At 38.0% G+C, this 23307-nt stretch overlaps 2 protein-coding genes across 2 annotated transcripts; both read right to left on the bottom strand.

The window, feature by feature from the left end:
* Positions 1 to 5953: 5953 nt before the first annotated feature.
* LOC127846138 (uncharacterized) lies at positions 5954 to 8706 on the bottom strand. The gene is made up of 2 exons (XM_052377314.1): positions 8497 to 8706; positions 5954 to 6967 (listed from the first exon to the last, which is right to left on the bottom strand). The coding sequence occupies exons 1-2, from the start codon at positions 8704 to 8706 to the stop codon at positions 5954 to 5956; spliced, it is 1224 nt and encodes a 407-aa protein (XP_052233274.1).
* Positions 8707 to 10850: 2144 nt separating this feature from the next.
* Positions 10851 to 19346, bottom strand: LOC127846137 (tyrosinase-like protein 2). Its single transcript, XM_052377313.1, has 5 exons — positions 19242 to 19346; positions 18817 to 18923; positions 17334 to 17455; positions 11802 to 11947; positions 10851 to 11390 (listed from the first exon to the last, which is right to left on the bottom strand). Exons 2-5 carry the CDS (start codon positions 18843 to 18845, stop codon positions 10851 to 10853), a joined length of 837 nt encoding a protein of 278 aa, XP_052233273.1. The 5' UTR covers positions 18846 to 18923; positions 19242 to 19346.
* Between the last annotated feature and the right edge of the window lie 3961 nt (positions 19347 to 23307).

The raw sequence follows: 23307 nt of genomic DNA, 5'->3' as shown, positions 1-23307 counted from the left end.
ATTGACAACTTGATTTTACCGTTTCGCCATGCCATTATGCTCTACCCCAATTATGCAGTACGTACGGTTTCTTGGTTTCATTAGCGGACAGGGTAGCTCCTGAAAATTGGGGCAGTTTGGGCGAACTTCCTATAAACGTTGGTATCCAAATAACAGACGACCAATAAGATCCAGATCACACGAGATAAATCAGAGAGAACCGATTATAACATGTACAAAACATTTTGGCTACATATATTACATAAACGTATATTTCCTATATTTACATGTATGTGGCAAATTAGACTGAATTTGTTTGTTGGAAGATGAAAATATGTGAAGCAGATGCAATAGTTGTATTATTTAGGTATTGGCAATATTAATGTTCTGCAATAATGACTATAGTACCATCATCATCGTACGTTGTTTTTACACTTTATACATCGCTAGTTTCCTTATTGCTCTTTTTTGTTTTTAATTGGTCGGACAAAAACCAACCTTTTTAAGGATATTAAATTAAATACGCTAAAACGCACGTACGAACGCATGCGACCATTCACACAAAAACACACAATTTACAATAGTGCTGCTTTTTATTTAAAACTTACAAATGCATTTCATCTTATTATAATGGGACTTTGGTTCACAATTATACATACTTTATATTGGTGGGAACATTTAACTGTTAAACAATACATGTTTATACGAAAGTTAGACTTCGAATGATATCGTAATTTATTGAGAGAGCGTGTCTCTTAATTCAAGGCGATGGGCATAGTCGGGTCAATTTATGAAAAAAATACCACCAACTGCCCAAAATTGTTACAAAAGGTATTTTAACTGATCCTGGTAGGGAAGAATATCTTCTATAACATATCAAAAGTTTACCAGAATCGAACCACCGGAAAGTGTTTTTTTTTCAAGATGGCGTCCAAGTTGGCCGCCAAAACCAAATAATGAAGATAACCATGTGACTATCCAATCAAGTTTCATTATTTTGATGTCTAAACTTAGTTATCGGGAGCAAAGAACACATTAAGATAGTAAAAAATTACGGTAGTCAAATAAGTAACAGAGAAATCCAACATGGCGTCAAAATGACCGCAACCACAATGACGGCAAGTGCATAACTATTGACTCAAACGTGTTATTATTTTTTCGTTATTTTATAATAAATAGTTTTTCATGTTTTGTTTTAAATAGTAATTCCCAGTAAAACCTTGAATACACATTTCTGATATTGAAACTCACGCGTCATAAACAACAAAATATAAATACTTTTGGTGTACTTGCTAAATTATAACTCATGGAAATTATCGGTAACCAGCAGAAACCAATTTTACCAATTTTATTGTCCTAACATTTTAATTGTGAACATTTTTAGATGTTTCCATGTTATTTCTATCCTAAAAATGATATAATTAAACCATATTCTTATGTCAAAATAAGAAACAAATGCAACGATACGCGTAACAAAATACTCCGGTGGCCCTTGTGTTTTCGACGATAATTTTGTCAATTTTGACGTTATTTCATCGCAAAAAAAAACCAGACAACGTTAAAATTTGCCGCCAATTTCAACGTGCTCTTTTTTACGTCATTTCCGTTTTCATGCAGCGTAAACAACAACAAAATAAACGCTGATACCGATGTTACGTTCATCATCCGGTTTAGTGTTTTTCCCTGTCATTCTTGTTTAAACTGAAAAATTAGCAAATCTTATATTATGTAAAAGTGCATGGAATAACAAATGCAAACATGTATTTATTTATAATCAATACTTGAAATTAACGCGCACTGCAGAATTTAAACAAATTACAAACAGAAAAACGTGACGTAAATTGTGTGTTTCATAGCACCGTTTCTCCATTATATTTTATTAATAATTAAATTTCATTTTTCATGTTTACAATTAACTAAAAGTGCATTAGGTCTGTTTTCTGAAGACACCAATTTTATATTCTTTAAATATAATTATGCGGAAGCGGAATACTTTAGAAAAATTACATACACGGCCATGACGGCGTAAAATGTCCGATTGAACGGTGTAACGTTTTAAATAAAAAGACGTTATATAGAAAAAAAAAGCATTTTAATTTTTTATATTTACAGGCACATGGGTACAAGTTAACACATTTTCCCCGAGTACAAATCAATGAAGCGGTAGAAGATTGAAAGTCGAATATGAACAGTTCTTCGCTGGTAAGTTCCTTGTTATAAGCAGCCTATAACTAATGATTGCATAATACACGTACATGCGTTCAATGCTTTTCGGTCCTCAAACACTTAAAGTTAAACTTTTTTATGTGCGTTTAATGTTGACTTAAAGTAACAATCACGCTCAAAAATATCGAATATTTCGTTAAATAAAGCTAACCCATAAAAAAATCAATGTTCCTTTTAGCAAAATGCAAAATTTCAACGTTAGATGTTGTCTGGTAGAATTGATTTAACGAGATACAAAATGCTCGTTTTTATTTTTTTGTAACCACAAATAATTCCATTTATATCTCCCGTGAAATATCCGAACATTTACGGGCGAACACGAGATTGGATACGGTAAGCGTCGGAAGCATGACGTAGCTCTCATGAATAATCATTCTGTGTAATCAAAATGAATTCTGGGTAACTGGAACTTAGCGAATGCGAAAATGGCTTGTATAAATTATGCAAATGAACGCAACCCGAATGAATCCGATCCTGACTCGAAAGCGAAAGTAGATTACATCGTGGAACGATATTTAGATATTTAGATGCTTAAAACTTGCCGAATGCTTGTAATTTAACGTTTTTACATCAATGTTACTTGTTTTTAGGGTCTTCCTTTTGTAATTAACCATCGTATGGTACTACTTGTTGTCGAATGTTTTTATATAGCATAATACAGTAGCCGTATGTATTGGTGAGCGTGATAGTGACTAGTTCTTTATTTCATAAAGTTAATTTACCTCACCCAAGCAAGGCATTGTACATTGTTCTGCATAGTAATTAGTATAAAAGGTCAAACAAATGCACTAGGGCCTTAATCACGTGAATTCCTGACATAGAGCACATGTAACCATAGCTATAGTATGCCTCCGCAGATCAGTGGTTAGCGCACTTAGCGCCGTCTAATGTAGAGACTCTGGTTCGAATATGGGCGAAGCACACACGTATGTCCGCCATGAAATGAGATCTCTCTCTATTGGCTCTCAAACGATTAACCTGAGTTATAGGAACTATCTCGCATATAAAAGGGCGACGGTCGCGTTCATAAATGGCAACGGTCGCGCTCGTAAAGTGCGACGGTCGTGTTCAAAGGACGATATATCACATATAAAAGGGCTACTGTCGCATTCCAACTTTTTGAAAACGCGACAGTCGACGGGCGATATTATTACAGCGATATTTGAACAGTACAAATATCGCGTGAAATTAGACAGCAATACACGAGATTCGGATAATATGGGCGATATTTGAATAATACAATATCGTGCGTCGCCGCGACTGTCGCGCAAAATATCGTGCGTCGCTTCGTGTTTCACGCGTCGCCCCTGAACGCGAGACACGACACACGAAGCGATATACGATATTTTGCGCGACAGTCCCGGCGACGCACGATATTGTAAGCGACAGACAGGCATAAAACCAGTCATGATCGTTTGAACGATAACAATATAATAAAAGAATACATATTCTGCATTTTTGAGGAAAATACTCACGACAGAGACTCGGTACATCACGTCCGTAAAACAATCATCAATTATTTAAAACATGATCTAGAATATCAAATAGATTTTATTCACGAATTTAGTGACGGGTGCAGTGCACAATATAAATCAAGGTTCTTCATGAACGATATAAAAAATAGTTATGAAGATTTTGGTATCCATTGTCAGAGCAATTACTTCGAAACAAGTCACGGTAAAGGCGAGCAAGACGCGGCTGGTTCCCATGTAAAAACCAAAGCCCACATGTCAACCATAAGACGCGAGTGCACCATCCATACAGCAAAGGACTTCCATCATTTCTTAAGCACATCTTTTAAATATCCAGAATCGTCTTCTTTTAAATCTAGACATGACAAAGTAACATTAAAACAAAGATTATTTTTTTATGTAGCAAAAGACGATATTGACATAAATTGTAGCAGTGGCAAAGTTCGGGCGGTCAAGGACAACCGAAAGGTTCACGGCATACGATCTGTACAAGGAAACTTAAACCAACAAATGATCAGACGGCAGTCCTGTTACTGTAGTATGTGCATAGCACAGATGTACGACAGGTGTATTTACATTGATATAATCGGCCAATGGAATAATATTAAATTGTAACATTGTGCATATTTTCTACACTGCCACGTCAGTAAATTCGTGTATGAGATAACAAGCTGTACTGTCGGTTTATTAAATGAGTCGCGTTCTGAGAAAACTGGGTTTAATTCATGTGCGTAAAGTGTCATCCCAGACTAGCATGTGCATTCCGCACAGGCTTTTAACGGACGACACTTTCCGCTTTTATGGTATTTTTAGTTTCAAGGAAGTCCCTCCTAACCGAAAATAATGTTTAGGCGGACTGCACAGGCTAATCTGGGACGACACTTTACGCACATGCATTAAGCCCAGTTTTCTCAGAACACGACTCAAACAATCGTACCTATTTTTATTAACTGAACTTTGTGATGGGAGGCGTGGCAGCCTCTAATCTAGTTCTATAAATGTTTATGTATATCATATGTCAATAATAATGTTGTATATTTAAAATGGAAAGATATTTGCAGATCCGGTGTTCGTTTGTGAAAATTGCGCACTTTTCTAAATCAGTGCGCCATCGTCAGTATCTAATTAATCTAATTAATGAGTATGCTACTTACTTAGCTTTACAATTATACCCACGTGTAATTAACAAAAACAAGTTTAACACCATTAATTTCCACATCTTTATTTTTTGACCCAATAGTTACCTCCCTCGAACTCCCGCGAAGCTGTCAAATTTGATGGCGTGTCAATATTTACGCATGCGCCAGGCCGCCGGTCTATAATTAGATGTGTACATGCTGTCACTATACATAGGGAACTGTTTATTGTTTTCTATCAGTCATTCTTAAGATTTTGTATTTTGAAATGAAATACTTTCAATGCTGTCCATTGTTTTAACTAAACTCGGAAATACTTGGAAACACGGCGTGAATAAAATGTATTGTACATCCGTTTTGGAAATGAACGCAGTAAATATTTGTCTTTCTGAAGATCCTGTTAAAAATACTTTAAATATTGTTTCATAGACGCGTTGTACGATTTACTGACGTGTAACAATGATTGAACGAAGATGGAAAACTACCATTTTAACTAAAATATTTAAATGAAAGCAGTCCCGCGAGCTGCATGGAAAATGAAAACTCGCAACTTAGATCAATCCCATGTATTTCCCCACAGCTATCGCGGTGCACAATATAATAATAATAATTATTATTATAACAGAAGTTAATAGCATTATTTGTTTTATTTACTGATGTATCTTGCATGCTGTTTACATCGCCGAAAAAATTAACTTGTATAAATATACGGAATAGTAGCGAGTACTCTTGGCAAATTACTTACTGACAAAACCGAGGTTGTTTTACTGTTAATAGATTTTTTAAAATCCATTTTTATAATTTATAATGGAATTGTTAATGATGCATCAAACTGTAAAATGGACAGTCTAAAAATAAATAAAATAATATCATGTCCAACAAGTTGTTGATCTTTTGGCGTCCGCCAAATGCGTAGATATGCATCAGAACGTCATTAAAACGACGTTACGTCTATGTGCAAAATAGCGTGAGACGCACGTACTACATTTATCAGTCAATTTATGACACTGTTTCGTCTCCGACCTCCAATGGATATAGTTTGGTAATTGGGCGATTCGTAATGCCCCCGTCAGTCCAAATGTTTGCGGCTCGTACTCGTCCGTCGTTGCCTTGGATGAGCGCCTCGACCCTTGCCAATTTCTATCGTGACCGTGGACCTTCATCGTGTACCATGACGATGTCGCCTACTTTAATCGTCTGCTCATTACGCCCGGAAATCCGCTGGTTTTCGCGTAATGCTTTGAGGTATTCTCTTCCCCATTTGCAGCGGAAATCGTCGATGAGTTTTTGCTTCATTCGCGCTCGTTTGGAAATGTTCTCTCTGGTGATGATATTTTGAGGATCCAAATCCACGTCACAGCTGTCGGGTAGCACTGTGATTCGGCGACCGGAAACAAGATGAGATGGGGTCAGCGGCTGCAAGTAACTCTGCGCGGTACTGATGTAGGTCAGAGGTCGATCATTTTTAACAGCTTCTATTTCCGTGATCACAGTCGATAACGTATGGAAGTCAACGTAAGAGCGTCCTAGCACTTTCTTGATAAACGTTTTCGTTCCCCCGATCAAACGCTCCCACCAGCCTCCATACCATGGAGCACGTTTGATGCTGAAGCGCCACTCTGTTCCTCTTCTGCTAAGTTCCGTATGGATTTTTTCGGACGCGAAAAGATTCTTAATTTGGTTCGCTGCACCTACAAATGTTGTTCCATTGTCTGAAATCATCATCCGCGGTACTACAGAGTGTCGACTACAGAATCGACGATAGGCTTGTAAGAACGTCTCTGTGGACAAATCGGGTACCAGCTCCAGATGTTCTGCACGGGTGGAAGCACATGTAAACAGGCAAATGTATGCCTTTGTGTTCTGACCGTCTGTACCACGAACCTGTAACGCTCCGGAAAAGTCAACACCAGTCACAGTGAATGGGTCCGCTTCTTCCACTCTCATGGCGGGTAACGGTGGTGGATCCGGTGCAGAGTATGGCTTGCCTACAACTCTTCTACATGGCACGCATTTCTTAATCACCTGCTGTACACGTCGTCTTATTGCAGGAATCCAGTTTTTCTGACGTATGAAAGTCACTGTTAAGTTTTGACCAGAATGTAGAATTCTTTCTTGAGCGTCCATCACCACTAGTCGAGTGAATGTATGTCTCTGTGGTAATAGATACGGAAACTTCACAGTCTCCGTAACCGGGGCATTATGTATACGTCCTCCACATCGCAGTAAGCTCCTATCACCAATGAACAATTTCAGTTGTTTCACCAGTGTCGTTCGTGAATGCCCATCTCGAAGACATTGAAATTCTTCTTTATATGAAGAGAGTTGAACACTCGATATCCATACTTTCTCTGCATCAAGTAGCTCAGATGCGGTCAATGATCTAGATTGTGATAGGCTTTTGTTCTTGCATTTCATTTTAAATCGTGAAAATATGCTGTCACGCGCAGTAACTGTTGTAAATTACCGTATTTCGCCATGCAGATAATCGCTAGAACTCCATGAACTTCCGTAACCGCTTGCATTGATGGAACGCAACATATTTCTGCAACGCAGACAGCTGTGTTTTTGGGTTCCCATGCCGGCCAACTTCCGGGATTCGTTATCCAACGCGGTCCTTTGACCCAAAGATCGCTTTGCATGAACTGCTCTGCTAAGATTCCGCGGGTTAACAAGTCGGCGGGATTATATTAGGTAGGACAATATCGACATTCATGATTTGGTAAAAGTAAACTTATTTCAGCAACACGGTTTTTCACAAGTTCTTTCGGACCGGAAGTCACCTCCGCTTCCGGCGTGATGCCTATGGACTCTTATTTCCAAAGTCGCTCGATGTCAACGGTGTTCAAAGGTGACGTCATAACGTTCAGCATATGTGGTATTGTCCCTGCGCTTGTATTTGGCAGTGAGCCAGAAAGAAGATACCCAAGTTTCGACTGTACTGAGGTAGGTCCGTTGCCTCTAACAACGTGATTCTGAACTATCTTCCAGTAAGCATCTGCACCAATCAGCATTACAATATCAAACGTCTAATGGCCCTAAACTTGGTGTGCTAATTTTAAACCTCGAAGGTACGATAGGGACGTGATGTTTTTCTGTAAATTCGGAAGCGGGACGGCTATAGCGGGCGTAATTGGGACGTCAATCGGGATCCACTCCTTCCGGTCAGTGATAACGTGCACTGTGGCGGTTTTCATTATCTGTACATTTTGAGATGAATGACCAAATGCTACCAAGTAGATTGTCTCTGTACCAATCTCTTTAACATTTAATTCATTCGCAAGTTTCTCTGCGATAAAAGATCTCTGAGCACCTTCATCGAACAAGATATTTGCTTCAATAATACAGTTGTCGGAATTTACTTTGCCAACGGCGGTCTTCAGGAGAACATAAGATCTTGCCTGTGTGGAAAAAATGCAGAATCGTATGTCCCGTAGCGCTGCCTTGAAATGGAGAGGCATCAGGATTCAGGGAAGATCTCGTATTCCTCTGCTCACAGATGGCGGTATGATGTTTTCGCTGACAGTTGCGACATCTGTTGTGGGATTTACACAATGCTAATGATGTGACTTTGACAGACAGTTGAAACACAATTTCTTCTGTTTAACAATTTGAACGCTGTCGTTGGTTGTCTTGTTACAATTTGTTGCAAAATGTTCTCCATCGCAAAAATGACAGGTCACCTTCCGATGTTTAATGTCTTCGTTTGATCTTGACGGCATGCGTTTTTTCCTCGGACATCTACTTCCGGTATGGAATGACGCAGTCGGCATATGTGAGCCGTAAATCGGAAGTTCCCGTGTGTCGCCTTCTCGCATGATGGCAATCTCTTTCTCGATGGCACATCTTAGGTCGAGAAGCTTCCAGCGATTGGTCCCATGATCACGTGCCATACTTTGACGTACTGCGGTCGGTAACTTGTCTCTGATGATAGTCACCAACAGATTCCCATATGTATCTTGGCACTCTTCTAGTTATTCTAATCCTCTTATGCTGGTCTCTAGTCTATCATAAAATGCTTGAAGACTATCAGGAGTGTTCTTTGGTGGGTCTAATTGGATCAGCGATTGCATCAGCGCCTCTACTATCTTTTCTGGCTGTTCGAATCGTTGTTTTGGTAGCTCGATAGCTTTCATATAGTTCACGTTTGTTAACTGGAATCCCGCTATACATGAACTCGCTGCGCCGTGAACTAATGCACGAAGATATGCAAATTTCTGCACGTCTGATAATGCCTGGTTTTGGTGTACAGAATATTCGAAACTGTCCCAGAACGTCTGCCACTCTACTATATCCCCGTGGAACGATTGCAGAGATAATTTTGGCAACTTTTAAAACGAAACACTCTGGTTGGTCATCTTTTTCGTGGTAGATACCTCAAGTGTGTGCCGATTCAATTCTGGAAAACCTGGCTGTATTTTATCTAATGCGCAAACAATTTCTCTATCGGGTTTCGGTTTGCCCACTGTTGTTTTCGTCTTGTGAAACGTTCGATGTAATTTCTTCTTTGGTTCCGATACGTTTATTCAGATTATCTCTAAGTCTTTGTATCTTTAACTCTAGGTTGATTAAATATGATTTTCCCTCGACAAGTTCCGATGATAAATCTTCGATATCGTTATGGTTGACGATCTTATCGTTCAGCGTTCTCACTTCTTCTGCTTCTTCCATAATCAGGTGAAGTAATCTCTCGTACTCTGATGTCGTTAACTCGGTTGAGTCGAATCTCTCTAATTCTCTGGATATAAGGCGACGATGACCGTCGCGCATCGCAATGAATTTGTTCAGCTGCATATTTCGACTCTTGACTAGTTTGTCACGGCACCAAAATGTCTTGTGGTCGTATAAAAGGAAGAAAGCGTTGTGTCTAGTTCTGAATCTATTTCAAATCTCAATGTATATAAATAACGAACTAACAGATATGACGTTAACGTCACGTGACGTTCCGCGCAATGGCGCGAAAGCGTCGTAATATGTACAAATTCCCAACACTTACATTAAGCAAACATTTATGATGAGCTCTCTTAATGTGATCCAAATCGCGAAAGTAGGATGACCGAGGAAATGCAAAACCTTTGGACCCTATTTGCACATGTAACATCTGAGTACAACAGTACGATGCATGATTCTACAAACCTGGCCTATACTACAAGTCCAAAATGCCATTTATAAATGTGTTACAGTGCACAACGGTAAAGTTTGTCACCTATTTCTTTATATGTGTTAAGGATTTGGGACATATGTTCCACCCCTTGTAAACACGCGCTATTGATAAAAGCATTTTTTTAAACCTTACAACTTATGTATTCTGCAGTTGAAGTCATGTTTACTAATTATACGGACAGTTTTTAATTAGCTTGTTATCGTGTATTATTATTGCAGAACATTAAAGATGAAAAGCGTCAAGATTGAATAAAGCCGAAGTAAGTACCATTCTAAATGCTTAAAAGGAAGTAAGTTCCAGAGAGGGGGTTAAACCATTTTTGGCAATAAATTCGTTATCATAGATTCAACGGCAACGAGAAAATGAAATAATCGTGACTGTAGTTATATTTTATTGCACACGTTCGTCAATACTATGTATTATAAGATAACATGTTTGATACGTGTGCATCCAATTTCTCGGACGTCACGTAAGTAGACAACATATTTGTGGACGGTTTTCCTTCAATAACTTTTTTATCTCGACGACTAAGATCTTCAACCAAAAAATTCGAGGGAAGCTCAAACATCGCAAAGCCGGAAGGGCATATTTATTCAAAAGAAAAAAAGATAACGTGGCTTACCGGATGCAGTATTCGCTACTCTGTCCCAAATTGATGACTTAATAACTATATTGTAAATTGATTATGCATTGGCTGATAAGAAAATAAGAAAAACAAACTTGGAAGACTTTCAATAGTTATTTATTAATTGCCTTAAATATAACGCTGATAATCGGCATGTTTAAAATCTTTTTCACCGGCATTTTAACAGTGTTTAAAAAACAACAGTTACTGAATTCTTGTGACAGATAACCGTGTTCTACAAACAACAGCTACACCCCTTCTCTGATGTGGTCATCAACGTCAACTGTTGACGTAGCGTCCCCGGGCGTAGACGTCATCTCTCTCGCTGCTATGACTTGCGGTTGGGGCACAGCCTTCAACGGTGCAATCGTCCCAATGCCATCATCGCCAAAACTAACACGCGACTGCGACGCACACAGGTTTATGTCCTTGTCGCAATATAGGTCCGGACTGTCGCTACAATTATTCGCGCATGTTGGTGTGTCCGTATAGTTATACCAATTCTTAATCCAGAAATCGGCCATGCCTTCTTTGTTCTTGAAGGAGCTTATCCCATACATGCCATGTTCCGCCGCGTGTTCCTCTGAGTATTTTGCATGCGGATAGTCGGACGCTGGATCCACACCACAAGCGGTGCGCTGTCGCTGCCGGAAGGTCTCCCAGATGTAGTCAATATAGGCGTGGTGCATGTAGAATATGGGGTCGGAGGCGGCCCCGCTACCTTCAAAAGTTCCCCCCACCCACTTATGAATGGCATTATGTATGCCCTCAAACGGTTCGCTAAAATCCTGTAACAATTACAAATATAAATGCTCGTATAACACACATATGTACTACTCCCAAAACAAGGACCTAATGTTTAGTTGCGTTATATGCCTTTTATACATTTCTTTATGTTTACAAAATTTAATATAATAAACATCTATAGCCTATATTTATTCAAAAGCTTAGCGTATTATCTTGGTTTAAAGGTTACATAATATTAGTGAGTCTAACAAAATTAAGTGTTAGAATGGTATGATGAATAAGGGTCGTGGTTTATATGCTGGCTTTTTATAATGTTCAAAGACATTTACGAAATTAGGCGAAATTCCACCACGTGCATTACATGTTTAAGACGTTAATCAACGAACGTCGATTCTGACACGCGTATTACTGGTTCTTCTTTGGCTTACTAGTCGTGTTAAGATGTGACTTACATCAAAGCTGCAGCGAGTGAGCAGATCGTTGATTCTGTCCTGTCGGGCCGGCGCCCCGGCCCCACGGGCCACGTTCCGTGTTAGCGGGCCCCTCGGCGCGCCCCAGCCGGCAAAGGGGCCCTCCTTGACCTCGCCCACTCCGGTCCCTGCAAAGTTCTTTAATGAGTCACGTTATGAGAAAAACTTGACTAAATGCATGTGCGGACTGAACAGGCTGATCTGGGACGACACTTCACGCTTTTATAGCATTTTTTTTCATTTAAAAGAACTGTCCATTCTTCGCGAAAATCAAGCGTATGTGGAAGGTGTCTTTCAATATTAGCCTGTGTGGACTTAATAGTATAGTGATTATATTTCTTGATTGTATGGTGAGGAATCGCATCCGCTCGTATTCGCTATGTTGCTTGATCGGCAGTTGGGGACATGGAAAACACATACCTAATTGTTGTATGAATATGTAACTTTTAAAGTCAACAAAATAATCATCGGGGGGAGGGGGAGGGTTGCAAGTAAAATTTTAAAATAATATGGTATATAATAATTACAAACGTGTGCGAAATTATCGAAGAAATTGTTACAGTTAACATTTGGTAAATTTCGCCTATGTCAAAAGTTTTTTTTAATTTTCATTTTGTTATATTGTTTGATAGTGTAAGGAAAGTTTCCTTACTTGTCATTTGTATCACTCCCGGAAACAGGTGACATTGTGAAAATGTAAACATTATAAACATTCAAAACTCATCGACAGAAAATACCTGGATAGCCTACGGAGGAAGTCAGCTGAATCCACCAGAAATCACCATTGTTTATCCTTTATTTAGCAAATACTATTAAACTCCGCGTTCGTTTGATTGTCAATTTCATGTCGCGTAGATTATACTGCACACTTAAACTTTAAATAGTTGCAGAAGTTAATTTTGTGAATGTAATTATATTCATCCCCTTTATGATCCATAACTTTAAATGTTTACTTTTTAATCGGTAAAATATATTGTTAGTCAGCGTCTTTGAAAGTGACCGCCATGTAAAGTTCAGGCGCGAACTATTTTTCGTCTGTAAGCTAGGTCTCAGCGTCTGAACAGTATTAACATTATTGTCTTTATAATTTAACAGTAATCCTTTGAGAGTATTAGGATGTTTCGCCGAGATACAGCCTAGTCATTTGTTGCATTATATAAATATTAATATTTATATGAACAGATGTTATTTCCCATGGGGCGGAGTTTCTACTGTCTCACCTACTCGTACGCCTTACCATTTGTTAAGTTTGGCCATTGTTTGTTTCACATATCTATGTTCAGCTGATTATTTGTAAATACTGCTTTTCGTTAAAGCTGTTCATTTGACCAAAGAGTTGTATATGATGTATTGAGTTTAGATTGTTATATTATTTAAGGAATGGACCTGAGCACACTTTGTTGTTAAAAGCCGAGGATTTCATTGGTTCATTTTGTCACGTGGTAACTGAGTCGGAATCTATAAATACGGACTCAGAATTCAGTCAGCATCTTCTAAGTCCTCCGCGAGGGACGTTAAACGGGGGTGCAGTGTATCGGTGCTGTACACCGGGCACTTAAAAGAACCAGGGGCGCCTCTGGAATCGGGGCGCCCTCTGTATCCCGCTCGAACCCCCACTAACACCTCTTGGGGCGGAGAGCACAAAAACCACACACAAACTATAAAGAATTAACATTAATGCCAATAAGGATAATGATAATCTAGAGATAATAGGAAGACTGCAAACACCATTTTGATAAAAGGCAAACCACTACATAATCCATTAAAAAAAAAAAAAAAAAAAAAAAAAAAAAAAAAAAAAAAAAAGCATCTAGTCACATTAAGGTCTCATTGGCCATCGTGCTATGATGTATAATATGACCTTATTTTCTCCTCTGAAGGGTCACAGGGGCAGGTCGATACATCTGTAGTCGAGAAGACGCTGGACGACCTGTAAATAAATCTCAAATACACACAGTCAGCATCTTCTTTCTGGAGCTCACACCTTCTTAAGACAACCAACAGCTACGGTATATACATTACATACACTTATTATACAACATTATCAGGATGGGAAATAGAATGTTCAGACAAATGAGAGCTCCTCCGTTTACTATTTAATATAACGCTTCAGTACAGTAAATGTAATTATTATGTAATAACTACAGTCAAGAAGATCTCGGTGCATAGGCTCGGTCCTTCCTCGTCCATTGTGTCCACTTATATTCAGTGACGCCCGCTTGGCATATTGTATTATCTATATGCACATTTTATATATATAGATATAACAAACACAATTTAAATTGTTGAAACTTTTATTTGGCTTCGTTGTTGATGAACCCGAGGGATTGAAACTCCGGATCGGGGTCAACTATTATCAAAGGGATGGCTATTACTGATGCATACCAACGGTATACTACCTACGCGAGGTTTCCTGACAGAGTACGTGAGGCGGTATACCCATTACAATATTATTAAAGTGTACGTGGTAATATCAATGTCTAAATTTAAATGCGATAAATGCCTGCATTTACGAAATTGCATAACGGCAGTAACATAAGCATAGCGCAATCCGCTGAGATAAATTAGGACAGGCGAATGTTAACCATGTATTACATGAATCCCGTGCGGACAGAAACACGACAGTTAATCACGGGCGCCACCTCATTTTATAAATGAGCCAATGCTACTTCCGAGGTGGCGCTAAGGACCGGATGTTTTGAAAATTCACGGAAAATACTACATGGTGAGAAAGTTGTATGTGTTTTTTTCCAACATATTTCGCATGATTTTAAAAATCGGACAATGCAGTTCGATTCAGAGAAGATTTATTATTCCACAAATGTACAAAACATGTAATCACAGCCCATTTAGAAACGTGGAGACCTTGTCTCGTGGATGATTTTTTGAAAGCAGATCGATGTCCTTTGCCTGTGTGACGAGCTAATTTCCAACCAATGAAATCGCCAACGACATCAAACCATAGCTTTGAACGTGTACGAGTTGTTTCAAAAACATTCGCATTTTACCGATCTTATAAATAATTTTGTATTTTTTCAAAAGTGGAGCCAAAACCAAGGAGGTGTCGCAAATGACAGGAGGTGGCGCAAATGCAGATTTTCAGCTGTTAAAATTTTCTTTGCTGAGCGTACTTTTTATGTGGTATTCCAGGGTGATGGTTCGATATTTCTTCTTAATTCGATGATAGTGAAATCTAATTGAAATTCAAAAGTTGCGTCAACATAATTTTGAAGAAACATGTGTTACAAAACGATTATGAAGATTTCGGGCATTTTATATATTGTAAATTGAATGTAAAACTGAAAAGTTACTTGATTATAATACAAACTTATCAAGTAAAAAGAGAGAGCAATTCTAATTTTTGGAAATGTAAGTTGCGACAAACGACATATTTCAGCTTAATGAAGATTCGTGCACCGTTGCTTTGAGTGAATTAAGCATTTGGATTAGGGGACAAATCTCATCGTTTCAAGCAGAAGTAATATCTTTTGATTATTTCGTGAATTATCCTTCTGTATAAACATATTTGTTGTAGAAAAAATATTTTGAGAATTGCATTACATATTTTAGGTTTATATAGTACAACATGTTTAATTCAGTTTGCTGACATATTAATTGAGTTGGTGACTTATATATTGACATATTTACATCTTGTTTTTATAGAATGTGTACATGTTCTGTACAAATTTTGGGGTTACGTATATACGTTTAAAAATAAAAAGAAATATGAAAATGATCAGAATCTATCAAATGTAAGCCATATGATTATTCATATATCGTGCATTGGTTCTATTAGATCCGCAAGAAGCCTATGTGCTTGTGCATACATCAACTAGTATATGCTTAACGCAATCGCTTGATGTCATACGCGTATTAATCTGGTGGCCCTTTGCTCGTCACACCGGCACAAAACATCGATTTGCTTTCAAAAAAAAGTCCACCAGGGTACAACTTATAAAGTTCTCAACGTTCTTAAATAGGTTGTGATTGTATGATTCTGTAGTTTTGTGGATGATATAATCTACGCTGAATCGCACTTCATCGCGAAATATGTTGACAACACATATACAATCTACTCGTCGTGAAGAATTATCCTTGAAATTTCAAAACATCCGGTTCTTAGCGCCACCTCGGAAGTAGCATTGCGTCGCTGTTCTTCGAAAACCGTGGAAGTCAAATTTGGCGCAAAATGTTTTTGTTTTTATAAGAATGGCGGGTTCACGGGTCATTTTTTGCAAAAATACTGGATTTCATATCCAATTGGAAGGCATAGTTAGGAGCACATGAGAAAATGCTGAACACTCATTGGTGCACTAATTGTTTCTGCAAAAACTGCGTAGGTCAATTTTTCCAACTTTTCAAAACATTTTTAAAATGTTTTTTTAAGTTATAAAATATAATAATTTAGATAGTCTTGATTAAAATGGGCATGCTTTTTATTTATGAAAATATAAAAGCCTGTAGTTGTCACTTTAATTCTAAAAATGGACTTACGCAGTTTTCTCTTTAATATTTGGTTCCTTTTTTAGACTATCTAAATTATTATATTTTAAAAATGTTTTTTTTGCCTATTGAAAAGTTGTAAACATTTACTTACGCGGTTTTCGAAGAACAGCGACAATTGGCTTTTTTAATGATCGCAGAAACGAGATGGCGCCCGTGAGAAAATGTTTTCAGAAATAATCGTGCAGTAAATACAATTAGGCAAAAGTAAGTATGTTAAAATTTCTCTTATTCATAAGCGTTATTTTATGTATTCATTAGTTTTTTGTATCGATTATTTTGTTTATTGGTCATTTTGCCATATTGTGAACAAGTCCCTTTTAGATGAAAGATAGACCTTTGGTTGGATAACGGTTCGATTTACAGCCCTGATAGCTGGTTAGCCACATATTAGCCGCATTCTGGGAAAACTGAGCTTCATACATGTGCGTAAAGTGTCGTCCCAGATTAGCCTTTGCAGTCCACACAGGCTAATCAGGGACGACACTTTCCGCTTCTATGACATTTTTCGTTAACATGAAGTCTCTTCAAAGCAAAATCCAATCCACTTTACGCACAGGCATTTTGCCCAGTTTTGTTCAGAACGTGACTCATTTGATAACGATTTACAGCCCTGATAGCTAGTAAGCCATATTAGAGCCGTTTCTGGGAAAACTGGGCTTCATGCATTTGCGTTAAGTTTCGTCCCATATTATCCTGTGCAGTCCGCAAAGGCTAATCAGGGACGACACTTTCCGCCGTAACTGGATTTTCTTTTAAAAGATGCTTCCTTTAAACAAATAATTTCATAAGAGCTGAAGGTGTCTTCCCTGATTATCCTGTGCGGACCTTAAGCACAGGCAGTACGCCCGGTTTTCCCAGAACGAGGCTCATTACAGTGTTTGATTATTTCTTACGATCTGACACATATCACTTTACATGAGACAGTTTCCCGGGCATCGAACTACCCGGATCATTAAACACATCCAGGTTTTCGATTATGGGGCGCATTGATACCGCTAGTTTCCCTACCCAAGTGCTCATTGTCCCACATGATTGAGTACCCGGGTCCGTTGGCCATGTTGTCGTCCAGGCTGCTGTCCCAGTAGGGCAGGCTCAGATCGGGGTCCTTTAGGCGGAGCGCGTCCTCAAAGCTTGAAACAGCATATACGATAAGTGAAAATGGTGATTACATTTGCCTGAAGTATCGTTCTTGGTTTAAGCAACATGCATTTAGGTATTCGTGAATACATGTAAGCAATACAGACAGACAGACAGACAGACAGACACACAGACAGACAGACAGACAGACAGACAGACAGACAGACAGACAGACAGACAGACAGACAGACAGACAGACAGACAGAAAGATAGACAGACAGACAGACAGACAGACAGACAGACAGACAGACAGACAGACCGACAGACAGACAGACAGACAGACAGACAGACAGACAGACAGACAGACAGACAGACAGACAGACAGACAGACAGACAGACAGACAGACAGACAGACAGACAGACAGACAGACAGACAGACAGACAGACAGACAGACAGACAGACAGACAGACAGACAGACAGACAGACAGACAGACAGACAGACAGACAGACAGACAGACAGACAGACAGACAGACAGACAGACAGACAGACAGACAGACAGACAGACAGACAGACAGACAGACAGACAGACAGACAGACAGACAGACAGTTTATTTTGACTTGTACAATGTACATCGTCAACAACACTTAACGAAAACAGTCACAATGTCAATTGTGCTAGGAACGAAGTTTTACACATATTTACAAATCATTTACTTAGCTAACAATACAACAAGTAAATATATGCTTTTAAAACTGAGCCACGTATTGCGAAAACGGGTCTTATGTCTTAGGAGTTCCGAGTTCCAACTTGTTCTCTTATTTTTCATAATCTTTGTTATTGTTATCAAGACTCTTTTTTCATTTATGCGATTACATTAGTTTTTTGTATCGATTATTAGCACAGGCTAATCAGGGACGACACTTTCCGCCTTAATTGGATTTTTGCTAAGAAGAGATTTCATTTAAACGAAAAATGTCATATAAGCGGAAGGTGTCGTCCCTGATAAGCTTGTGCGGACTGCACAGGCTTCTCTGTGCGGACTGCACAGGCTACTCTGGGACGACACTTTACGCACATGCAGTATGCCCAGTTTTCTCAGAACGCGACCCAAATGAGCCATATTCTGGGAAAACGTGGTTTAATGTATGTGCCTTCATTCCCCCTCCCCCCCCCCCCCCCGATTATCTGTGAGTTTCGCACAGGCTTATCAAAGATGACACATCCCGCGATATTCGTATTTTCGGTTAAATAAAAGCGGAAAGTGTCATCCCTGATTAGCCTTTGCAGACTGTGGGTTTACGAGGTGTTTATTTCCAAAGTGGTGTTTCTCAGAAAATGGATTGGAATGTTGTTTTTTTATAACCACAGGGAAATCAAGATTAAATAAACGTAGTATAAATTGAAATCTTACAGTGCTATGAACACCCGATGCCAGGGCATGAAGGCGTATCCACTGTGTGTGCCGCCCCGCAATACCCCATGCCTGTGGACCGTAGCGAAACACGTATAAGTGCCGTCCTGTAAAAGCCATAGGGGTTTGGGCGATAGAAATGGATGAAATGAAATAATAAATAAAAAGTGTAAAAATATGTTGTTTAATTTGAATCAAATTTTGTTCGCTTACATTTATGCAGTCTTAATTAAATACGTTATATACCGTAGTAAAAATGATTGGATTATAAAGTATTCAAAAATATTTTTAAACGGTATAATCCCCACTCCTTCGTCGTATTGCACGTTAGCATGTAAGATATCGTAATAAATTGATAAAACCCAATATATAAAATACATTCTCATTGATCACAATCAAGGTTTACATCGATTTGCTTTGATCACCTTGTATAGCTCATTCAGCGCCTTGTGGAATCGAGTCCTTTGGGATACCGAGAGGGTTCGATACTCCTGTCGGGTCCTATATCCGGTGAGCGGGAGTCGAACAGTGGGCACAGTTCCGTTGGCTGGGAGAAAAATTCGGATATTTAATACAACTATGTACCTTCCGACCAATGCATTTTCCTAAGACGCTTTTCATGTTTGATCCCTGATCAATTAAAATAAAAATTCACAATATCTTTTGAATTTAAATTGATACATGTACATAATAACATTTGTACTAAGATGCAAATAATAAGAGTTGGTAAATGTTTCCAAAAACACAAAAATCCCACACGACCTTACTCTATCAATAAATATGAGACGCGTTTTGCGAAAATTGGGCTTAATGCATGTGCTCCTTAACATAATTTTCGGTAAGGATAGACTTCATTGAAACTAAAAATACCATAAAATCGGAAAGTGTCGTCCCTTATTAGCCTGTGCGGACTGCACATGCTAATCTGGGACGACACTTTACGCACATGCATTAAGCCCAGTTTTCTCAGAACAAGGCTCATATATACCCCTTATAGTAGTTGCTAACATGGTGCTCCATAGACAGTTATCACTTTGATGAGCAAAAGGACCTGACGATGTCAGTACTAGTTTCCCTCTTGCTTATGTTGTTATATTGGCTGAATTCAAATGGAACTGTTGATGCATTTGTTTTATATTTAGGTAACCTATTGAGAGTTCGTAGGTCATTCAAACACAACGAATGAATTATTGTTAAATGTATGTAAAATACTACAAAGAAAACATATTTTAAAGTGTGTTTCGATAATAATGAATCATTATTTAAATAATTTCGCTAACAACGTCTGAGTCCGCTTGCAGTTTGTGATCCAATATATTTCACAAAATGCTCTTTGTCTCAAGCTTATGCATTTCGTCGCATGATTGCTTAGTGCTCTAACAACCATTTTCATTTTTTGTAGAAAAACGCATTAAAATTTTACAGGATCAACTTTCATTTTCTCACTTATTTGTGCACGTATGTGGACAAAAATATACCGGAGTGTTTATCAGCAAACGGAGAATATGAATATAATTAAATATTTACTTAAATATATGAGTACCATATAGGCGATAAGATGCACACCAAAGTTGAGCGAGACAAAGACAGGAAATCAAGCATTGAAGATGAAGCAGTAATAGCATTTCAATTCTACTTTGCTCTAAGTCCCGGAGATGGTGCAGTACATCATTCACCCGTTTGTAAAAATGTGGGAGATAGAGCAAAATGGAATCGAAAAACTTCCTCTGTGACGACTGAATCTTGAACCTAATTACGTCATATTAAAGATCTCGATTCACGAACACAGCGATATAAAATACTCATTTTTGAATAAAAATGGAGATAGAGCACTATAGCAATAAAGCGACGATTTGTCCGATAATATAACATGCACTATAAATATTAAGAGTAAATACATTTAGAACTAAAATAGTTTAATAATCCTTATATACATAAGCCGTGCTATTGGATAAACTGGGCTTAATGCATTTGCGTAAAATGCAGTACGCACAGGCTAATCAGGAACGAGTATTGCCGCCTATGCAATATTTCGTTTAAAGGAGATCTCTTCTTAACGAAAGTCCATAAAAGCGAAAAGTGTCGTCACTGGTTTGCTTGTGCGGACTGTACAGGCTTATCTGGTAAGAAACTGTACGCGAAGTCATTAAGCCCGGTTTTCCCGCAGCGCGCCTCAAATTATTAGTTTTCACCTACGTTCTTCAAATTTGAGCGGCTGGACGTCTGTTCCAGTATCGCGGACACATTTTTCTCCAACCACATAAACTTCGGGATGGGGTGTCTATCAAACACCAACATGACAATTACTGTGACTGTAATTTAAGCTTTGTACCTTGCATCTTACAAGCAATACAGATGTGCTTAGTTTACATTTGGATGTATAGAAAATAACATATAAGTAATAGTCAATCCGTTAGGGCACCAGTTCATGTTTTTTTGTTTCGTTCATGTCGCCTCATTTAATTTGAGGTAACACTTTGCTGTAAGACATTGAGGTACCACTAGCTTCGATATTAACAATGTGTATGCAGTTGTAACAATATACTTACTATCTTCTGTAAATGAACAATTCAAAATTAACAAATTAGAAGTTATATAGATAGTGGTACTTATTATAGTTCTTACCGCAAAGAATTGAATGGACTAACCCAAATAAAGTCTGTATTTCCATTTTCCGTAATTTAACATTTTTGCTATTGAAATATTTACTGAAAGTATCTGAATAATGCAAAGATACATTCACATATATGAGTGTTTACATCAACGTTTAACATAAAAAATATTATTAATGTTTAACGTATACCGCTAAATGTGATTTTTTTTTATATCTAAGATTTAAAAAAAATCCGTATAACTATTCGAACGCAAACGAAAATCTAGACATTTGCTAATTGGTCTAAACAATATTCCAGAAAAGTGTATGCCAATAAAACAACGCTGCAATCTACACCCGGATGACTCAACCCAACACCATCAAAACGTACCCTCTTTTATAGTTTAAATGCTGCTTGTACTGGGATATATCTGAGATGAATCGACATGATTTTGCCACTATGAATGGTTATAAAGCTCTGAAAACTCCTTCGAAAGAATTTAAAGGCAATGAGATCACCGCTTGATTTAACCATTATGTCTTTAGTATACGCCTACCGTTGTAAAGTCGTCATATTTTGGTGTCGAATGTTCTATTAAGTTATCGTTAATATCCTTAGTGTCATCATTTTTACTTGTACCCTCCGATGCAACACACGACACGAACACACACAACACAAGACTCCTTGATTGCATTTGATTTTGATGGCGTTTGGTGTGAACCCATATGGAAATACCTGCACGCCGCTATTGTTTAAATAGTGTGTTTATTTAATCAACCGTTCATCATAATATATCATTTCTTATGAGTGATTTACGTGCAAGGAAAAGAATACATTTTATGGGCGTTAATAAGCTGTTGTTTTGAACAATATGTTGCAATAGCCGAGGTGTTCCACGGTTACGTATGCTTGTTCTTTGAAGTAAGTCGTGCTCATGTTTTGAGTACTCCGGTAGGTCTAAATCAGTCGTTTAAAAAAAGACAATTAAAATAAATTTAAGGATAACGATAAATTATATGATCAATTAGATTGTCTGTGTTTTGATTTTATATCAATTTGTATTCGATTATAATTTAGTTTGTAGCTGAGGTGGGGTTTTACTTGGTTTAGATAGTATTTATTAAGATAGATTGAACATGACATATGAATAACATCCATGGAATAATTGGTACGAAAAATAGCCACTTAAACTAACATGAAATATTCTCCATAGAAATTCGTCGCTCTTAAAATAATTAAGCATGTGTAACCAGTTAAGGCAATATTGGCGAATGATACCGCGTTTGTACATTAAAGTGTGTATGAGGTGATAAGACATACATGTATATTAAGATATATAATTGGAAGGGAGTACGACTGAGTTAGGAGGCGCAGATAAGTAACGAAAGGACACCCGACAACATCAAATATGAGCGGCTGCTGCCAATTAGATTATAATGACCAATGCTTTGACAAGACTATGTATATTTGGACATTTAGAATTAGAGTTTGGTTTTGCTAAGGGGTAAGGTATTCACATTCAAGTAGAAAGTTGTTTCTTGTAAGAGGACACGTGATATTTTCAAACAGATTATACCGATGTAGAATGAAACGGTTTGCAATTTCACTTTCACCACATGAGCAAAGAGGACTGTCTACTGGTGACTTTTGAAAAAGGTCGTCATTAAGGAAACTGCACTCAAGACGAATCTTGATTGAAGCATTTGACCAGCTCTTGTAACAGTATTGAATTAATCAGACGATTTTGTAAGGTTTCTGCTAAGAGAGACTTTAAAAGAGGCCAATGTGGGAAATTGTTGAAATTGTTGAAATTCCGGTGCAGAAATATTCCAGTCCCGTACAGTTGTTTGGAGAAACGAGCATCGATACGTATCATTTCTTGTTTAAATATGAAGAA

The sequence above is a fragment of the Dreissena polymorpha genome, chromosome 9, assembly GCF_020536995.1.
Source record: "Dreissena polymorpha isolate Duluth1 chromosome 9, UMN_Dpol_1.0, whole genome shotgun sequence".
NCBI lineage: Eukaryota > Metazoa > Mollusca > Bivalvia > Myida > Dreissenidae > Dreissena > Dreissena polymorpha.
The sequence above is the reverse complement of the archived record's forward strand: the minus strand, read 5'-3'. Positions and strand labels throughout refer to the sequence as shown.